The sequence below is a fragment of the Ovis canadensis genome, chromosome 3 (genome assembly GCF_042477335.2).
Source record: "Ovis canadensis isolate MfBH-ARS-UI-01 breed Bighorn chromosome 3, ARS-UI_OviCan_v2, whole genome shotgun sequence".
Taxonomy (NCBI): Eukaryota; Metazoa; Chordata; class Mammalia; order Artiodactyla; family Bovidae; genus Ovis; species Ovis canadensis.
In genome coordinates this window covers 150,445,998-150,467,865 of record NC_091247.1, presented here as the reverse complement: position 1 = coordinate 150,467,865, position 21,868 = coordinate 150,445,998, and the positions used below count along the sequence as shown (strand labels likewise).

Sequence of the window (21,868 nt, the reverse complement as noted above, 5' to 3'; positions counted from 1 at the left end):
AAAAAAAGTTAGCTAGTCTTATTTTTGTTTTAATCAAAGAATCAGTTCTTGGTGGTATTTATCTTAACTACCTGATCTGTTTTCTAATTTATTACTTGCTATGTTGTGCTTTATTATTTTTTTCCATCTTTCCTTAGGTTTGTGTTATTGTTCTTTTAATAAATTCTTTGAATGTTAACTTGTTTATTTTCATTTAGTAATGAAACTTTTAGAAATTACCTATGTCTTACATTTACATATTTAATTTTTTAAAATAAATCTATGTATTTATTTAGCTTACTTTTTAAGCCATACTGTGTGGCATGTGGGATCCTGAACCAGGGATTGAGCCTGCGTCCCTGCACTGGGAGTAGAGCCTTAACCGCTGAGCTGCCAGGGAAGTCCTCGTATTTAATTTTTATTGTGATTATTTTATAGAGAGACCACAACTGCTGGTGTGCGGTACCTTTAGACCTTTGATCTAAAATTTTTAGGAGAATGTTTTTACATTTTTAAACTCCATTTTTGTTTTGAGGTTGGGAAGATTTTGTGGTTGGTTTCTGGTTCTAACTTTTCTATTAACTTAAAATTTCATTGTAGAGCATGTAGTTAATACCTTTTTTCTCCCAACTTTCTTTCTAGTATTTATTTTTGACAATGTCCCATGGGGAATTAAAAATATGCTATTCTTTGTATAATAACAAAGTATATTATATGAGATTTATTAATTACATAATTTAGATCTCCATATTCTATTTTTAATTTCTCTGACGTGGCTAGAACTGAAAGATGTTTTAAAGTCTCCTGTTACTGTTAGACTTCTTTCTCTTCCTACTTGAATTTATAATTTTTACTTTAAACATTTCAATGCTTCACCTTTAAGAAATAAAGGTTTGTGGTTCTCTTCATATTAGTAGAAGGAAATGGCATCCCACTCCAGTATTCTTGCCTGGAGAATCTCATGGACAGAGGAGCCTGGTAGGCTACAGTCCACGGGGTCGCAAAGTGTCGGCCACGACTGAGCGACTTCACTTTTCACTTTCACATTAGTAACTATATGCTTGATTTTATATATGTGTGTGTGTGTATATATACATAGAGAAATAGATAAGATAGATATGTATGTATATACATACTATAATGTGCATCTTTTCACCTAATGTTCATTCACTTTTAATTCACCTTTGTCTAGCAATACCATCCAACAATTAATTTTTGTTTTTATTTGCCTAGTATCTTGTTTTGATTATACATTTACCTACAACTCCCTTAGAAGTTTTGTTCTAAATGTTTCTAACATCAAGCATGTAGTGGGTTTTGTGATTTATCAGAGTCTTGATTAACAGCTGAGCTTATGTCATGGGTTTCTGTTGTTTTAATCAGTACATATGATCTTTTTTCTAGTTTTGGGGGTCTTTTTTCCTTTCATACTCATTTTTATATTCCATCTTTTGCTATACAGTTACTTACATATTAAATATTTACTGAGCACCTATTATGTGCCAAGTACCATACTTAGCATTAAGAACACAATGGTAAACAAAAAAAAAAAAGAAAGTCAGCACATATACATAATAATGGAGAAAGGAATGGCAATCCACTCCAGTATTCTTGCCTGGAGGATCCCATGGACAGAGGAGACTGGCGGGCTACGGTTCCTCAGGTCAGAGGCAACTGAGCGACTAACACTATACATAATTACAAACCGTGGTTTTGTTCTTCCCCACCCCATGCAAATATCAAAAGCAATTCTAACAGAAGCAGGGGTAGATACGGTTTTCAAGGAAGACTGCTCACAAGATCCAACACACTCAGACTTAAATAACACAAAGAAGGTGCTTCAATGACACAGTGAAAGAAAGGTTATAATGGGCGGAAGGTAAGCACTAAGTGTATAAGTACAGCAGAGAACTTGACAGACTATAGAAACAGAAGGGAAAGCTGAAGGATATTGAGCAAGAGGGAACAACGAAATGAGATTAAGAGATAAAAAGGCCACACCAGGTCTCCAAGTTAAAGAAAGAATCTCGGTTTTATTTTACATACAGTAAGGATCCTGAAATACTTTTAAATTTTAAACATAGAGAATGAAACATAACACATACGGAACTGAAGAACAAATGGACAGTATTAGAGTAGGCCTGACAAGCAATGGTGCTGGCTTGGAGTAGTTGGCAAATGGTGAGGCTGGATCCAAAAATTTAAATCAACACAGTACTATCGCTCATCCTAGTCCCCTTTCTCCCAATTCTGGAGTTCTGTGGTCTACTTTTGGTTCTATTCAACTTTACTTTTACACATAGCATAATTTGGTTGTTTATTTAGAAGATATGCTACATAAACTCATTCATTCAGCAAATACTTAATCAAATGTGTATTACTGCCAGGAAACATTCTAGGCATGGGAATATAGCAAGAAAGAAAAAATCCCTAGCCTTGCATAGATTACATGTTGTGAAATTAAACAGTTTTACTTATTAATTATTTATTAAGTTTTAAGCCTCCCTTATGTATCTGATTATGCCCTACCATAATATTCTAAATCACTAACATTAAACCATTTTTTGATGTAATACAATCATTCATTCACTCAACAGATAAACACCATCTGTGTACCAGGTTCTACTCTAGAGGTATACAGAAATATCCCTTCATGAAGTACATATACATTCTCATAAAGATAGGCTACATATATATGTATATGTAATATATTATATATATATAATTATAAACATATACATATATATTATGAGGTAGCAGTAGAAGAAAAATAAAGCAGGATATAGGAAGAAGCACAGAAGTGCTATTTTTTGGCAGGAAAATCAGAGAAGCATCTCTGACAAGGTTACACTTAAGCAGAGTCCTCAGTGAAATACAGGAGTAAGCCCTGAAGGTATCTAGAAGTGAAACATTCCAGGAAAGGCAAGACCAACTGCAAAGGCCCTGAAGCAGAAAGCTGGCATGTTCAAAGAACACTAGGGTGACCAACATGTCTGAAATGCAATGAAAAAGAGAGAAAATGGTAACACTAGTTTAAAGAGGTGGCCATGGGCCAGATCATACAAAGCCTTCCTCTCATACAGCTGGAAATAACTTGGGATTTTATTCTAAGCATGATGGGAAAGGAAGTAGGATGTGAAGGTTCCAAACAGGGGAATAACATGATCTTACTAAAGTTAAAACAAAAATTACTTGGTTGCCCTGCTTGGAATGGTCAAAATCCAGAACCTGATAACACCAAACACTGGAGAGATTTGAAGCAACAGGAATTCTCATTCATCGTTGGTGGGCCTGAAAAATGGTAGTCACTTTAAAAAATAAATTTTAAAAGATACTAGCATTCTCAGATTATAAATACTAATACCACCTGGAAATAGTTCATGGACTCAGCACAAAGAAAATTATATTAGATTTTAGAGATCCAAAATTTCCTACAGATGGAAATATTTCTCAAGTCAGAATTCTTTGGCACAAAACAATTTGACACAACACTTCATATAAAGTTCTCAGGTAACTTTATTAGTCAACGGAAGATACCCTAGATGGCTTAAGAACTTTGGGTTGAGGTGCTAAGTCATTTGAGAGTGAAATGTCAAAGTGCATCAGTTATTCATTCCAACATCCAGGGGCCTGTTAAACACAGGGCATTATACCAAGTTTCAGAGATGGTGAACAAGGCACAATCACTGACCATTACAGAATTTACTTCCTGGTAGTTTTTAAAAGAATAGGAAGTAGGATCACAATCAATATTTCACTGCCTGTTTCTCTTGCCCCAGCTCAAGACATTTCCCCCTTCTCCTATGTGCATATGGAGGGAAAAGGACGGGGACAGATAAATAGGGAAGAAGAAGAGATCTAGTTATAACATACTCAATTAAATTTTTTTTTCTTATCTCTTTCCTTGTACAACTCTGAACTCCTTAAAGAGAGAGGATGAAAATGTTAGGCCCTCAGTCGTGTCCGACTCTTTTGTTCACTCCATGGACTATAGCCTTCCAAGCCCCTCTGTCCATGGAATTTTCCAGGTAAGAATACTCGAGTCAGTTGCCATTTCCTCCTCCAGGGGATCTTCCCAACCCAGGGATCGAACCTGCGTCTCCTGCATTGCAGGCAGATTCTTTACCCGCTGAGCCATTGGGGATGAAACCACCCTATCTCCAGCACCCTAATCCAGGGTCTGGCACTTCTGTGCTGCTCACTATCTCAGAACTAGACTAAATTATAGCCACTGTGCTAGGGCCACTGCTTTTTTCTTTTTCTATATAACCAATATCAAGAAAAATAAAGATTAGTATAAAGGCCAAGAATAAGCATATATATATATATATATATATGTATATATATATATATATATACAGTAAGTGCAAGTATTTAAAAGCTATATAGTAACGTACATAATCTTGAAGGAAAGGTTCCCTATGCTAGTTTCATTTTACCATCATCACAAGATCTCCCTTACCTCCCAATCCCATTCAGTGGTAACAACTACCATGAATTTGGTATAAATGAGACTTTTCCTTACATTTACGTAAGGCATTACCTTTTCCTTACATTTAGGAGGCCTCTCCGTACTTTTAAACATCAAAAGGCAGCATGGCATAGTGGACTCTAGACAACTCTGAATCCCAGCTCTGCTATTTACTACCCATGAGAGTAGGCAGGGGTATTTACTCCTCTATGCTTTAGTATTCCATCTAAAAAGTGGAGACAATGGCAGTACTTACTTCTAAGTTTTCATGAGGACTAAAATATTTAATGTTTATAAAATGCTTAAAACAATCATGGTTATAGACAGTACCACTTTATTATATTTTTAAAAAATCACTGGACTTCTCTGGTGGCTCAGAAGTAAAGAAGCAGCCTACCAATGCACAGGACACGGATTTGATCCCTGGTGTGGGAGGATTCCACATGCCACGGGGCAACTAAGCCCACGAGCCACAACTACTAAGCCCCCATTCTAGAGCCTGTGCTCTGCAACAAGAGAAGCCACAAAATGAGAAGCCCAAACACCACAACAAAGAAGAGCCCCAACTCTCGATAACTAGAGAGAGCCTGTGTACAGCAATGAAGACCCAGTGTAGCCATAAATAAGTAAATTAAACCTCTGATAATAACCTAATCATGAAAAGTGAAAGTGTAGTGGCTCATCATGTCCGACTCTTTGCGACCCTATGACTGTAGCTCACTAGGCTTCTCTGTCCATGAGATTTTCCAAGCAAGAATACTATAGTTGGTCGCCATTTCACTCTCCAGGGGATCTTCCAAACCCAAGGATCGAACTGCAGGCAGACTCTGCAGGCAGACTTTTTCCCATCTGAGCCACCAGGGAAGCCTGTAACCTAATCACAGATTCAGGGAATTCTTAATTAAATAACTATTTTGTATCCTATATATCCATGACTCTTATTGCAGCCATTTAGACTGTTTTCCAAATGAACATCCCTGCACAAATCACCCTAGGCAAATGTGCAAGCTTCTCTAGACAATATCTTAAATAGAAATTGTTGGATAACCGTGTATGCACATTTCTAATTGTGTAACACTTATCTTATGTGTGTAACACTTACCTGATCCTGAGCCTTGCAACTTAATGGGTAAACTCTGATGACTCATAAGTTTTTAATTGCATCTACCCTAAAAATGGGATGTCCCTGGTGGCTCAGACAATAAAGAATTCACCTGCAATGTAGGAGACCCGGGTTCAACCCCTGGGTTGAGAAGAGCCCCTGGAGAAGGGAATGGCTACCCACACTGGTATTATTGCCTGGAGAATTCCATAGACAGAGGACCCTGGCGGGCTACAACCTATGGGATCACAAAGAGTCAGACATGACCGAGCAACTAATACTTTCAAATAAAATCCCTACAAACAGACTAACCATCTTCTCAGTACAATTTCCAGTCTTTGCCTGAATTGTCTTATTATCACGTGTTCATTTTATTTGTATTACCTATCTTACCTCTTTTGATCTTTATATATTCTGGACACAAAACCACTGGATAGTACAGACATTATATATATCTCCCAGTTGTAACATTATGTTTTATCTGGGTTTATGGGAACTTACATTAAACCTAAGGTTGTTTTTTCTTTTCTCTTTTTTTTTTGAGGTAGTCAAATCCTTGATAGTTTTTCATCCCTGATGGTACCTTTTTTTCTTGACTTGTTAAAAAAGGCCCTACATATTCTGAAGATACGTATTCATCTATACTTTCCTTTTTTAAAAAAACGGGTTTCACGTTTAGTATTTAATTCAACTGGAATTTATTTCTGCATATGGCCTGAAGTAGAAATCTAGTTTTCCCCCATATAGAAAAACCAGTTCAACAGTTCACATTTCCTTTCCCTGATGACAGAAAATGCCATCTCGAGCACCAACCAACTTCTCAAATAGATATGAATCCATTTCTTAAATCTATTCTATGAATCTGTTTCTTCATATATTAAGACTATACTACTTTAAATACAAGTACTGTGCACAACCTGACTTTTAAGTATGTATACCCCTGTGTGATCCAACTCAGACTAAGATATTAACTTTTTTCAATGCTTCAGAATCTCCCTCATACACACTCTCAGTTAGTACCATGCTTCCAAGAGAACTACTATTCTGATCTCAATATTCATAGATTAGCTCTGTTTTTGAGCTTCCTAAAAATGAACTCATACTATATGAACTCTTTTCTGTCCCACTTCTTTTGCTCAACTCTAAATCTGGAAGATTCATTTCATGTTGTGTGTGCCGATGTTTCATGACCCCACGGACTGTAGCCCGCCAGGCTCCTCTGTCCATGGGATTTCTCAGGCAACAATACTGGAGTGGGTTGCCATGTCCTCCTCCAGGGGATATTCCCAACCCAGAGCTCAAACCCAGGTTCCCACATTGCAGGTGAATTCTTTACTGTCTGAGCCACCAGGAAAGCCACACACATGTTGTGTGTAGCAGGTTACTATTTTTCATTTGTGTAGGATTCTATTCTAAAAACCAAAATTTAAGATTAATCTAGATATCCAACAGTCAACTCCCTCCTCTTCATTCTTTTTCTTCTTTCACAACTGTCTTGGTTCTTTACTTTTGTATATGAAGATCATTTTCCTCCAAAAAAGAAAACAAATTCTATCAGGTTTCTATCTGAAACTACATATAAGTCATAGAGAAGTTAATTTTTTAGCAATATTTATACTTCCCACTAATAATTATGTCTTGTCTTTTATTCATGTCTAATTTTATGACCTTCAATAAAACTTTGGGTACCTCATAGAATTTGCTGTAAAAGAGGTATTTTTATTTCCTAATTGGCTACTGTCAATTTTGAATGTTGATCGTGTATCCAGCAACACTGAATTCTCTTATGAATATAGTTAGTTTGTTGATGGTTTTTCGGTTTTTGACCAAGCCACAATGACTTGAGGGATCTCAGTTCCCTGATTGGGATGGAACCCAGGCTCATAGCAATGAAAGTGCTGAATCTTAACTACTGCACTGCCAAGGAATTCCCTATTCTGTTGATTTTTTTTATTTTTTGGCCATATCACATGGCACGTGGGATCTCAGTTTACTGAGCAGGGATTAAACCTGTGCCTCCTGCTTGGGAATGCCAAGTCTTAACCACTGAACCACAAGGAAGTCCCATAGTCTGTTGATTTTTTGTTTTTAATTTCCTATGGGTACATTCATCTCATTTTTCTTCCTTTCCAATCCTTTTGTATTTTACTTCCTTTTTAAAAAAAATCTTACTAGTAGAGATATATTTGTCCTATTCTTGATATTAATGGGAATGTTTCTAAGATTTAGACAGTTAAGTTTTAAAGAGAGCCTTTATTGGAAGAAACATGTTTCTCATCATGGTTTAGAGGTTACTCTAAAAAAAAAAACTAACGAGTATTGAGTTCTATCAGAATTTTACCAAATCTTTCAAGATCTTTTCCCCTAAATCTTACCTTAATAATTTTCAAGTATTGAGCTATGCTTACATTCTTATCCTATTAAAAATTTTGTCTCTGTTTGTAAATGAGATTGAATGTACCATTATTTTTCCTTGCATATTCTTTTTAGTTTACGTTTCCAGGGTAAGTTTCTCTGATAAACAACAGAACTGCTCTCCCTCTTTTTTCTATTATCTAGATCAGTTTGTATAAAATTGGGATTACCTGTTCCCCAAAAGTATGTCTGAAATTATGATAACAAAATCACAATTAAAACTATTCTTTCTGATACTACTTCACACCCATTAGGAATGCTTTAACAAAAAAAAACATATAATGAAAATGCTGATGAGGGTGGAGAAAAACTAGAACCTTCATACACTGTTGGTTGGAAAGTAAAATGGTACAGCTGCTCTGGAAAATAGTCTGATGGTTCCTTAAAAGCTTCAATGGTTACCACAGTTCAGTTCAGTTCAGTTGCTCAGTCGTGTCCGACTCTTCGCAACCGCAGGGACTACAGCACACTGGGCCTCCCTGTCCATCATCAACTCCCGGAGTTTACTCAAACTCACGTCCATTGATTCGGTGATGCCATCCAACCATCTCATCCTCTGTCACCCCCTTCTCCTCCCACCTTCAATCTTTCCCAGCATCAGAGTCTTTTCAAATGAGTCGGTTCTTTGCATCAAGTGGCCAAAGTATTGGAGTTTCAGCTTCAGTCCTTCCAATGAACACCAAGGACTGATCTCCTTTAGGATGGACTGGCTGGATCTCCTTGCAGCCCAAGGGACTCTCAAGAGTCTTCTCCAACACCACAATTCAAAAGCATCAATTCTTCAGCACTCAGCTTTCTTTATAATCCAACTCTCACATCCATACATGACTACTGGGAAAACCATAGCTTTGACTAGATGGACCGTTGTTGGCAAAGTAATATCTCTGCTTTTTAATATACTGTCTAGGTTAGTCATAATTTTTCTTCCAAGGAGCAAGCATCTTTTAATTTCATGGCTGCAGTCACCATCTGCAGTGATTTTGGAGCCCCCAAAATGAAGTCTGTCACTGTTTCCACTGTTTCCCCATCTATTTGCCATGAAGTGATGGGACCAGATGCCATGATCTTAGTTTTCTGAATGTTGAGCTTTAAGCCAACTTTTTCAAGCTCCTCTTTCACTTTCATCAAGAGGCTCTTTAGTTCTTTGCTTTCTGCCACAAGGGTGGTGTCATCTGCATATATGAGATTATTGACATTTCTCCCAGCAATCTTGATTTCAGCTTGTGCTTCATCCAGCCCAGTGTTTCTCATGATATACTCTGTATATAAGTTAAATAAGCAGGATGACAATATACAGCCTTGACATACTCCTTTCCCTATTTGTTGTTGTTCCATGGTTTCCACAAGACCCAACAATTCTACTCCTAGGTATACATCCAAGATAAATGAAAACATATAACTACGTTTACAGAAAATCTTATACACAAATGCCAGTATAAGGACTATTCATAATGGGAAAAAATCCAAATATCCATCAACTGATGTGGTATAACCACACAATGAAATATTATATGGCTATAAAAAGGAATGAGGTATATGACAACATGGCTGGACCTTAAAAATATTATGCTAAATGAAAGAAGCAAACCACGAAAGGCCATTTATTGAATGATTCTATTTATGTGAAAGATCCAGAACAGGCAAACCTATAGAAACAGAGAGTAGATTAGTGACCGTCTAAGGCTGGAGGGTTTCAGAGAATTCGAACTGACTGCTAATAGGTACACAGTTTCTTTCTGAGGTAATAAAAATATTCTAAAAATTAACTGTGGTAATGATTCCACAATTATGTAAAAATAGTAAAAACCATTAAATTGTACATTTTAGGTGGCAGATGGTATGGTTTATGAACTATACTCCAATTAAGCTGATATTTTAAAAAAACTTCTTGGGGAAATTTACTACAGCTTCAATTTTTTAATAGTTTTTAATTTCTATGACTATCTTTTTCTTGTACAGTCAATTTCTAAATGATATTTTGCCTAGAAAACAGACAATTTCATTTGGTTTTTAAAATTTATACACATATAAATTAATAGTGATTTCTTGTGATTTTTAAAATTACAATTATTATTTGTAATTATATCCCATTTTATAATGTTATTGTGTCATGTGCTTCTTGGTATTTCCAGTACTTAATCAGCTGAAGAGAAACAGCTTCGATTTGAAAGATGATTGCTGTCATTTCTATTGTTGATTATTTCTATTTCATCCAATTCCATTTTTATTTTCTCTCTTCTCCTGTCTTTGGTTTTACTTTTTGTTTCTTGAGTTGTATATATGGCTCACTTACTTTTTTTCAATCTAACACAGCCATTTAAGGTCATAAATTTATCCCTAAGTACCACTTTTCTTACATCCTTCAAGTCCTGATACAACAGTTTTGTGATTCCACTCTAGTTATTTCTTAATTTCCATTATTTCTTTTGAATATTTAAAAAGTCCTTAGACATTTTTCTTCAATATTGCTTCTCTACCACTCTGCATATTCTCTCTTCTGGACATTACATTGGAGCTTTTCAATCTAGCCCTGAAGTGTCTTAGTTTTTCTTTTCTATTTTTCATTCTTTATCTCCCTGGGCTCTGGTCCTGGATGAGTTATTGGTTTTATCTTGGAATTAACAACGTTTCTCTTTACCTAGGTCTCATCTTCTGTTCTGCCCACGATTATTTTATAACTAAATATTTTCATTTTCAAGATTTCAACTGGTTAATTTATACATCTACATGTATTTACTGTTTCTTGATTGCTTTTATTCAATTATAATGGAACATGCTCTGAATAATAAAAAAGGGAACAGACATATTCTAATCGAGTACACTTTTAGGCGAAATGTTCTTTGAAAAGTCCTCCACTATAAAATTCTTTCTTAACGTGAAAAGGAAATCACTTCTTAGAAAGCCCTCCTGACTGCTGTTCTAGCAAACGTTATCCCACTGTGCCTACCTGCACCGAGGCATGGGAAGGGTAAGTTCTATTACTGGCATTTTAGAATTAGAGAAACTGGAGCACAATAAAGCTCTTTTTAAAATACTCTCCCCCACACACAACTTTCCTTTGAAAAATATCAGAGCCACAGGAAAGCTTAAAGTATAATGTATACCACTATACCCTTCAACTAGACCCAAAACTGTAAAAACTTGCCAGATTTGCTTTCTCTCTCCCTTTATCTCTCTTTACATACACATACCATATACCATATTCAGATACCCACACATGATTTTTCTGAACTCATCATGACATTTCACTTCGAAGTATTTCAGCATGCATCTCTAAAGAATCAGGCCATTCTCTAAAGAATAAGGCCATTCTCAATATAATCACCATACCACAATCACACTAAAAAACCAGGAGATTGAACAGTCGGCAGATTCAAATCAAACACTGATGTCATCTGACTAAACATTCTTCAGTCTGGCTCATCTAACTGGACCTGAAATGGTTCTCTGGTGATTATTTAGAAGTGACACCTGGGACTTCACTGGAGACCCAGTGAAGACCCTACACTTTCAATGAAAAGGGCACAGGTTTGGTCCCTTGTCAGGGAACTAAGATCCCACACGGCGCATGGGACAGCCACAAAAATAAAATAAAGTGACACCCAATCTGTCAAAGAGCATTTCCTTCCTTCAGTGGTCTTGAAATCAGATTTTATATACTGTTTCATCAGACAGGTATTTTTAAATCCAAGCATTTCTGAAAAAAAACCAACCAATTATCTCCTAAGATATTCAGGCCTCCAAAATCAAGTACACTAAGTTTCCAGATTGTTTTCCAATAATCCAGTCTTAAAGTGAACACAATCTAATTACCACTCTCAAAACTATACAAACTATTCTCAAGCGCAATGAAAGTTTACAACGTGTATCAGCTTTGAAGGGAAGCTGTCCTTACGAAAAGCGTACAGTACAAACAGGATTGATTAGCCAAATGAAAACCTATTTTACAAATGAAAAAACTGGTAAGTATATATGTCATTCTACATGAAAACTAACTTTTCAATGGGCATGATTTAATCTCAGTCACTAACCTTAAGAAGTAAGGTTACAGACCAAAAAAAGTCTATTAAAAAAAAAACAAGTCTCTCAGTCATGTCAAACTCTTTGCGACCCAATGGACTATACAGTCCATGGAATTTTCTAGGCCAAAATACTGGAGTGGGTAGCCTTTACCTTCTCCAGGGGATCTTCCCAACCCAGGCATATTCTTTATTTTCTGAGCCACAAGGGAAGCCCAATAAAAGCCTATACTTGCTGTCAAAGACCATACAAGTGAGAGTAAGAGTTTCCTATCAGAAGAAATATCTATTGGTACAACCTGATACTAATATTTAAAGCTAAACTGTGTCATACAGATAAGAATTATATGTACAATCACAAAAATACTTAAGATAAATCTATGGTCAAATAATAGTTAATAAGAGAAGTTAGTATGTGCTGCTAGTCACTATTCTAAGTACATTTCATTAATTAATTAATTCAAGCCTCATAGTAATCTCATTTTTTCACTGAAGAAACAGACGAACAGAGATGTCAGCATAAAATGATACACGTAAGGGGTAGGACTTAACTTCAACTTTAAAATATAGAGAAGCAGAATGGATCTTTCCAAGAGCATTTCAAGAAAATGGAAAAGCACAAGCTAAAGCATAAATGCCGAGGTAACACCAAAACGAAAGTTTCAAATTGAAGAAATTAAGGCTGGATAAATAGGATAGGACCGGATTATGAGAGGCCCTAAGTACTGAGCTATGGATGAAATTTTATAAAACAGAAAGAGCATAGCATCACTACGGCTCTTTATGTAATGTAAGTGGCCTTTTAGAAATGGTTAACTGGTAACAATACAGAGTGAGTAAGAGAGAAATGGGAAGCAAGGAACTCTATACAATTCTAACATTTATACAAATATATAAGGTAAGGAACAGAGGCAGAGCTCACACTGAACCAACTGTGTTACCCTTCACATTAATAAGGCTATCCATTATAAACAACGAAGTAGTAAATAAAATCACAACATACCATAAATTATTTCTAAACATACATTCAATGAAATTTAAGGTACACTGAAAATTATATCAGTAAGAAGTGTTGGTCAATTCATGTAAAACTATTCTTGCTGTTCAGTGCAATGTGAAAAGAATTTGGCTAAATTAGACACAAGCAGAAATTTTACAGTATGAGTATCTACTTCAATAAAAGCAATATCACAAACAAAAGAACTAAAGTAATTTAACATATAGCTCCTCATATTGCTTTAGAACTATTACACTATTTACCAAAAGGTAGTAAATACATAATTTTCATAAACTATTACGTAAATGATGTACTTTAACGTCACATTTATTCATATGTCCATTAAGAACTAGGTATTTATCATCTATACAATAAATACCATAATCCACATAAAACTTTCAAAAAGCAACTATCCCAAACCATTTCCTCTCTTTGCAATTAAATGAACTCCTAAAGAGAAGCAATGGGCAAAAAAAAATCTCAAGTCTGTGAAAACTAGATTACTTACCAGTAACTTGAGTTATCCTATTGGGTCTTTTCCCTCACAGATCCACCTCTCTTGCCCTTCTGTCCAGCATGAGAATCTTCCTGACGGGCATCCACTGGAACTGAGGGGGCATGCAGTACAGATGCATATGTAAGAAAGTTGAGGGAAGGGGATTTGGGAGATGCTAGAGACATGCTTCAGTGTGCTTGCTTACCTTCCTGAAATTGGAAATTTCAACAGTCCCATGGTCCACGAGGCATTCACAATAACTTCAAAGAATGTGGATCTGTGGAGATTACCCAATAGGAGAACTCCAGTTACTGGTAAGTGATCCAGCTTTTTCTTCTCTATCAGAATAAGAAAATTATTTAAATTTATTTGAGATTAATACATAAAGAACTACAGGGGAAAGGGCTGCAACTCAGTTAGATAACTATACACGAACACAGCAAAGTAAATACAGAAACAATGTGATAACTATAAAGTCAACAGAAACTTCTGGCACTATTAGAAACACAAGAAAAAGAAAATGATTTGAATAGTTTCATTGTAAAATCTCTACTGTAACAACAGCAACATTTTAACTTATAAAATAATCAGCTATCAGACTATTTCGTCTCACTAAAGTACTACCATCATTTTTTAATATCCATAAAGGGTAATTGATCGATCAAAATCTACTGTTTCTTACCTAGGCACTGTCATTAACATAGGCTGAATTTGGGTGTAGAGGCCACTACAGTAGATTAACAATCTATAACACTTCAGATAAACAGCATCAATGCAATTCCCATTCATCACTCAATAAATCTTTAAAATAACCAACCATTTGTCACCTATAACAAACCAACCACATACATATATTTAAGTATGCCACTGTGCTATGCTCATGTCTGACTCTTTGTGACCTCATGGACTATAGCCCACCAGGCTCCTCTGTCCATGGGGATTCTCCAGGCAAGAATACTGGAGTGGGTTGCCATTTCTTTCTCCAGGGGATCTTCCTGACCCAGGGATCAAACCCACATCTCTTGCATTGGCAGGCGGATTCTTTACCACTTCACCACCTGTGAAGCCCTTAAGAATGCCAGGCCACTGATAAATAATAATGCTGATTTTAATGTAAACACTTGTACAAAGTAGTACAGTAATATTTTCGATTAACTGTTATACTTTTTAAATTGGACCTGTCATTAAAAAACAAACCAAAAAAAACTATTTCTAACAAAAGAAAGGTATCTTCAATAGAACTTTATCTTCAGGGACACAATAAGATTGCTTTTACCTTTAACTCAATACATATTCGAAGAAGGCAATGGCATCCCACTCCAGTATGCCTGGAAAATCCCATGGATGGAGGAGCCTGGTGGGTCCATGGGGTGGCTAAGAGTCGGATGCGACTTCACTTTCACTTTTCACTTTCATGCATTAGAGAAAGAAATGGCAACCCACTCCAGTATTCTCGCCTGGAGAATCCCAGGGACAGCGGAACCTGGTGGGCTGCTGTGTAATGGGGTCACACAGAGTCAGACACGACTGAAGCAACTTAGCAGCAGCAGCAGCAATACATATTCATCAGGTACATGTTCATTTTGATGTGCTATAGTAGCGATGACTTCAAACACTAGTTCCTATTGAAGATACAGATATATTTCAGTAACAGTCTTCCTTTTCTCATTATACTGCTATTTAAAAATTATTTCCTACCTTCAAAAAACATGGTTTCACGGTTCTTCTTTCTATGGAAAAAATTAAATGCATAGCTTCTACTTTAAGAGTAAACAGGGTAAGATGGTATATAAAATCATTAATTCATCAAAAACAAAATGTAATTCTAAAAAAAATTCTTAAAATGTAACTCTAATGAAAATCTAGCATTTCAATCTTGTTATATGAGGTAATATTTACATTTAGTAAAGGTGGACAGCACCATGTCAAGACTTTTCCTAGATTCTCACTTAAGGATACAATTTGTTTTGGATAAACTATATCCATTTTATATAAATCTGAGTTTTAAAAAATAATAGCAATTAGTGCATTAGTTTTTAAATGACTCATTCAGGCAAACAGGGGCACTACACAGACCTCAATTTCTAACTGCAATATAGAGATAAAGTCCAAAAGGATCATCTAGTTTAAATTAGATTCCTAGTTAACTTATATTTCCTGAAGTGTGAAGCAGTGCATGGCATGAAGGTCCTATTGTGTTTGGATTGACACAACTGATATAGGAGCAATAATTCAAATATTTATCCTTATAGTAAAAGCTAGTATAAAACTTTTCATTAAGAACCAAATAATAATTTCCAATTTTAATTTATAGCAACACATACAGTCTTCATTTAGACTAAGATCTTGTGAATTTAAAATAAAATCAAATGTACTTTTTAAAATAATTTGAGAATTAAAATATCTTGAAAATACTTTATGGTAACCTAAAAGGTCACTTAAGAGACCAGCATTCAAAGCTATTTGTTGCTGTTATTATGCCATAGGTTTAACTAAAATGGATTTTACTAGAATAGCTTAGAAAAGAAATGCCAGAAATTAAATACTCTACTCAAAACTATCCTTTGTAAGTTCTAACAATTATAATGCTGGTCCACAAAAAGGTTAACAAGTAATTAAGAACCTAATAAAGCATTTCACTAATGAGAATCTACTCTAAAAATTCAACCTGAACTTTTGAAAAAACTGCTCAGAAAAAAAAATAAGTTAGCTAACTTTCATCACCTCCACTACGGCTAGATATTATGTTTTGGCTGGAAGCAACTTAAATGACAACTGGTTTTGTGATTCCAAGTACATGCTCGAATTTTCAAATAAGGTTTGCAATTCTAAAGTAAGGTACTATAGTTGTAGAAAGTTGTTCATGGTAAATGGAGGATGTGAAATCCTTTAGCAGGTATTAAAATTTAATATTATACATATATTCACATATACTTAAGTGACATCGTAATGGTTCATAAATATGGGGGGAGGTGTGTAGCTCAATTAAGTAAAATAAGGTCAAAAGTGAACTGTAAACTTACCTACTAAATAATGTTATTTACGGAAACTGTCATCTTTCTTTGTTCCTAACAAGCTCACCAGATAATCTGTTAATTAAATTTTCCTTTCCTTCAGCTTTATCCTTTAGCTCCACATGAACTCACAAAGAAACAAACAAAACCAGCATCATTTTCTTGTTAACATAAAGAACCTAAAATCAAGATGAAAAAACTATACTTATCTGTAAAATAGGGGTAAAAACAGAACCTACTTCACAGAACTGTTATGAGGATTAAGTTAATAAAAATGTAAGTTCAGTTCAGTTCAGTTGCTCAGTCGTGTCTGACTCTTTGCGACCCCATGAATCGCAGCACGCCAGGCCTCCCTGTCCATCACCAACTCCCGGAGTTCACTCAGACTCACGTCCACGGAGTCAGTGATGCCATCCAGCCATCTCATCCTCTGTCTTCCCCTTCTCCTCCTTCCCCCATCCCTCCCAGCATCAGAATCTTTTCCAATGAGTCAACTCTTCGCATGAGGTGGCCAAAGTACTGGAGTTAAGTAATGCATTTAAAAACCATGCCTGGAATCTAACCATGTTATCCAACTGTAACATATCCACCTAGAAATGGAATTATTTTCAAATGATTTTACATATCTGCAAAGAACTACTAAAAAAATTCTAAGTTTAGAGATTTATTGTCTGTATTAACTGTGGGCTCTCTGTATCACGGGTTCAGGATCCACAGATTCTACCAACCACACGTCAAAAATATTCAGAAAAAATTTCCACTAAGTTTTCCAAAAAGCAGAACATGAATTTCTCATGCTAACAACTATTTACAGAGCATTTATATTGTATTACGAATTATAAGCAACCCAGGGATTATTTAAAATATACAAGAGGATGTGTAGGTTTGTGGAATATGCCATTAATAATCCTAAACCTACATATGAGGGACTGCAGCATATTCAGATTTTGGTAACCGAGAAGGTCCCAGAACCAATCCCCCATGGGTACACAAGGATAACTGTACTATTATTTTGAGATTATATTCTTTATACTGCAAGAGAAAGAAGATAAGTTAATTTATGGTATTCATTAGGAATCATGAGTCAGTCTTCCCTGATAGCTCAACTGGTAAAGAATCTGCCTGCAATGCAGGAGACCCCAGTTTGATTCCTGGCTCAGGAAGATCTGCTGGAGAAGGGATAGATTACCCACTCCAGTATTCTTGGGCTTCCCTTGTGGCTCAGCTGGTAAAGAGTCTGCCTGCAATGTGGGAGACCTGGGTTCGATCCCTGGGTTGGGACAACCCCCAGGGAAGGGAAGGCTGCCCACTCCAGTATTCTGGCCTGGAGATTTCATGGACTGTACAGCCCATGGGTTCCCAAAGAGCTGGACGTGACTGAGCGGCTTTCACTTCACTTAGGAATCGTGATTCGCAGTGTGAAAGAGATATGAAGCACATTAATACTGAAGTTGAAGTACAAATATCATTAATATGCCTGTGATTTTTTAAAAAATACATACAATTTGGAAATAGTTAAGAAGACATTGTAGACAGTAGTTACTAAGTAAACCACTATCACTATCCTATCAATATATAAATTATATCTGCTAATATTACAAAATCAGGTATTCCATTAGATTTACTAGTAAAGAAAGCTCCCCAGACTATTAAAATTGCCAGAAACATTTTTCACGTTCTAAAACCTGATTGTTATAAGCTAGAATCTTAGAACTGCAACTGCTAACAAATTATAAAAGGAAAGGTTGAGGAAAATAGTATATATTTATGTTCCTGATGGACATTAGATGGTAAACATACTAATATTCAAACTGTTCAGAAAAGCTGAAGGGGAGGGATGCTAGTAGGTTAGCTCTAGCTTCCTAAAACCCCTGCTCTGGACAGAACAGCTCTCTATTTATCCATTTTATATTCTGGGTTTCCTCTGTAAACTTTCCTATCAATAACAAATTCTATAACAACAACAAAAAAAAGGTTTTCAACTTTAAAGGACATTGTGGCGGGCAGCCTTTAAGATGGTCCACAATGATCCCACCTCCTGGTATGCATGCCCTTCTGTAATCTCCTCTGCTGAGTATGGGCTGACTTTAGTGACCCACTTCTAGGGAACAGAATTTAGCAGAAGTAATGTTAGTCGCTCAGTCATGTCCCACTCTTTACAACCCCACGGACGGTAGCCCACCAGGCTCCTCTGTCCATGGAATTCTCCAGGGAGGAATACTGGAGTGCGTAGCCATTTCTTTCTCCAGGGGTTCTTCTCAACCCAGGGCTTCAACCCAGGTCTCCGGCACTGGAGCATATTCTTTACCATCTGAGCCACCAGGGAAGCTGCCAAAGTAATGGATATCACTCCCAAAATTAGACTATAGAGGACAGTGGCTCTTGTTTTCGCACTCTCACCAGATACGGTGCTTTGAGCTAAGTAAGCTGTCATGCCGTGACAGCCCGAGCTCCGCCCGAGGCCTGCTGACAGCTGTGTGAGTGGCGGAGCAGGCGTTCTCAGGCCGCTGAAAACCACGAGAGCTCGGACACAGATCCCTCCTCCACAGCTGGGCCTGAGAGATCCTGAGCCAGAGCCACCTGCTAAACTGAAGGGACGGGGGAGAGGGAGGCAGAATAATAAATGCTGATTGTTTTCTACCACTAAATTCTGGGGTAGTTTGTTATGCAGCAATAGGTAACTAATATGGAGAGCGTCACAAAGTAATTAGTATTAAGCTAAAAGCTGCAAAGTGAGTATCAGTTTGGTGCCCAAAAAGGAACTCACAGGAATATATGAGTTCCAACTGGTGGAGGCCTAATTCTGAATTTGGTTCTTGGGTTTTAGGTTCGAAAATTCAACCTAAGGCTAGTGCAGATAAGACCCAACTCAATTATACCTAGAACCTCCTCAAACTGCTAACAAATCAGATGTCATCTTCCAGGTCTGTTTCCTTCCCCGCATCAACCCATCTGGACAGAGCCAAAGCACTACAGACCCTCACAGTGCACACAGTCTAAGTGTACAGCCCTGAAAACTGGCTGCTGTGATCTACAAGCTAAGCTTTTTAATTTTTAAGATGTAGTTAATATAAAGAAGCCTACATTACTACAACTCCAGAATAAAGCACCATTCTAGCAAGTGCCAAATAGCATCTCTCACTTCCTACCACCTCCTGTACTATGTTGCTGCTGCTGCGTCGCTTCAGTCGTGTCCAACTCTGTGCGACCCCAGAGACGGCAGCCCACCAGGCTCCCCCATCCCTGGGATTCTCCAGGCAAGAACACTAGAGTTGGTTGCCATTTCCTTTTCCAATGCATGAAAGTGAAAAGTGAAAGTGAAGTCGCTCAGTCGTCTCCGACTTAGCCACCCTGCACTATGCTAAACATGACCAATTATCCACTGTCATAATGCTATGTGGTTTTGCGTTTTATATCATTTTATGTTCTAGTCATTCTTCCTAAGGATACCTTAATTACATTAATTGAGCTTCAATATTCTGATCTTCCTAATTTGACAAACACCCTAGTCCTTTAAGCACATTTTAGAAACGATATCTTAAAATGAGGTACTTCTGTAGAAAGTTAATATGTTGTCGTTCAATCATTAAGTCACGTCTGATGCTTTGCAACCCATGAACTGCAGCATGCCAGGACCTTCTGTCCTCCACTATCTCCCAGGAATTTGCTCAAATTCCTGTCCACTGAGTCAGTGATGCTATCTAACCATTTCATCCTCTGCTGCCCCTTTCTCCTTTTGCCTTCAGTCTTTCCCAGCATCTGCTGCTGCTGCTGCTAGGTCACTTCAGTCATGTTTGACTCTGTGCGACCCCATAGACAGCAGCCCACCAGGCTCTGCCGTCCCTGGGATTCTCCAGGCAAGAACACTGGAGTGGGTTGCCATTTCCTTCTCCAATGCATGAAGGTGAAAAATGAAAGTGAAGTCGTTCAGTCCTGTCCGACTCTTAGCGACCCCATGGACTACAGCCTACCAGGCTCCTCTGTCCATGGGATTTTCCAAGCAAGAGTACTGGAGTGGGGTGCCATACTCTTGGGGCTTCCCTGGTAGCTCAGTTGGTAAAGAATCTGCCTGCAATGCAGGAGACCCCAGTTCGACTGCTGGGTCAGGAAGATCCACTGGAGAAGGGAAAGACTACCCACTCCAGTATTCTTGGGCTTCCCTTGTGGCTCAGCTGCTAAAGAATCTGCCTGCAACACAGGAGACTCCCGTTCAATTCCTGGGTTGGGAAGATGCCTGAGTTAGGAAGATCCCCTGGAGAAGGGAAGGGCTGCACACTTCAGTAGTGTGGCCTGGAGAATTCGATGGACTGCACAGTCTATGGGGTCCCAAAGAATCAGACTGAGCAACTTTCACCCACTCACTCACTCACTCCTCTATCCTTAATAGTTTCTAGTTCAAGGAAATATTTTCCTGATCCTAGTTCAAAATATCAGGAGCATTAGTCCTTCATATGCTAATTATAGTCAGTATCCAAGTTAAATACACAAAAACAACAAACAGCTAACTATTTTGAATGTCAACATGATAAAGAAGTCTAACCTTTACTCTACAACTTCATCCTTTTTTCTCACTTTTTCTGACTGTAATATTAAAATTAATGAGATTCTAAGCCCTGTATTCATTTTCAATTCAATTTTTAATAGCCATCTCTAAAATACAAGTGCATATTTTCAGTGTAAAATTGATTTTATAAAACAATGGCAAACTTTTCTAACAATAAATCTCAAATAGTCTGAGGTCAACAGTAATAGTTTGCAACCTACTGACTATATTCTAAATATTATTAATTCAGCAATCATAAAATCTGAATCATAGTGAAATGAACGTACATTCTCAAAAGAGATACCCCACAAATGGGCTTATTAGAGCTTATCTATATCTAGCTATATATCTGCTTGTCTATATCTAGCTAGCATATATCTGCTTGTTGTTTAGTCCCTAAGTCATGTTTGACCCTTTTTCAACCCCACAGACTGTGGCCCTCCAGGCTCCTCTGTTCATGGGATTTGCCATGCAAGAATACTGGAGTGGGTTGCTGTTTCCTTCTCTAGGGCATCTATTAAAAGGTCACAAAATTATTTTGCCCCCCCAAAAAAAATCTGAATCATGGATCACATCAAATTCAATATACCCCACAATGGCTATCACTTTCGAGATCAAACAAACTGTAGAATTGTATGAAAAGTATTATGATTTGCTTACTAAGCTAATCTAAAACTATTATTCATTCCTTCTAAAAACAGAAGATAAGGACTTCTTCAAACTATACAAGCTCCCCCACAATTAACAATGCAATTTTCCAAAAGTGTTCCAAGTTAATATACTTACCACTTAAAATATTTTTGATACCAACATGGACCCAATTTTTAAATTA

General features: G+C 37.0%; 1 protein-coding gene across 9 annotated transcripts in view; it reads right to left on the bottom strand.

The window, feature by feature from the left end:
• YAF2 (YY1 associated factor 2) overlaps positions 1–21,868 on the bottom strand; it is an 80,083-nt gene that overhangs the window by 39,881 nt on the left and 18,334 nt on the right. For 3 of the 9 annotated variants that reach the window (XR_011255913.1, XR_011255915.1, XR_011255918.1), the window contains 2 exons: positions 13,685–13,817; positions 13,492–13,591 (listed from right to left, as the gene is read on the bottom strand). The exons of 3 other annotated variants lie outside the window; for them this stretch is intronic. Coding sequence is in view for 1 of the 6 variants with exons in the window: in XM_069584594.1 (XP_069440695.1) it covers positions 13,685–13,756 (72 nt within the window). In the remaining 5 variants the exon portion in view is untranslated. The remainder of the gene's footprint in view (positions 1–13,491; positions 13,592–13,684; positions 13,818–21,868) is intronic. 3 more of the 9 variants (XR_011255916.1, XR_011255919.1, XM_069584594.1) reach the window with 2 other exon arrangements.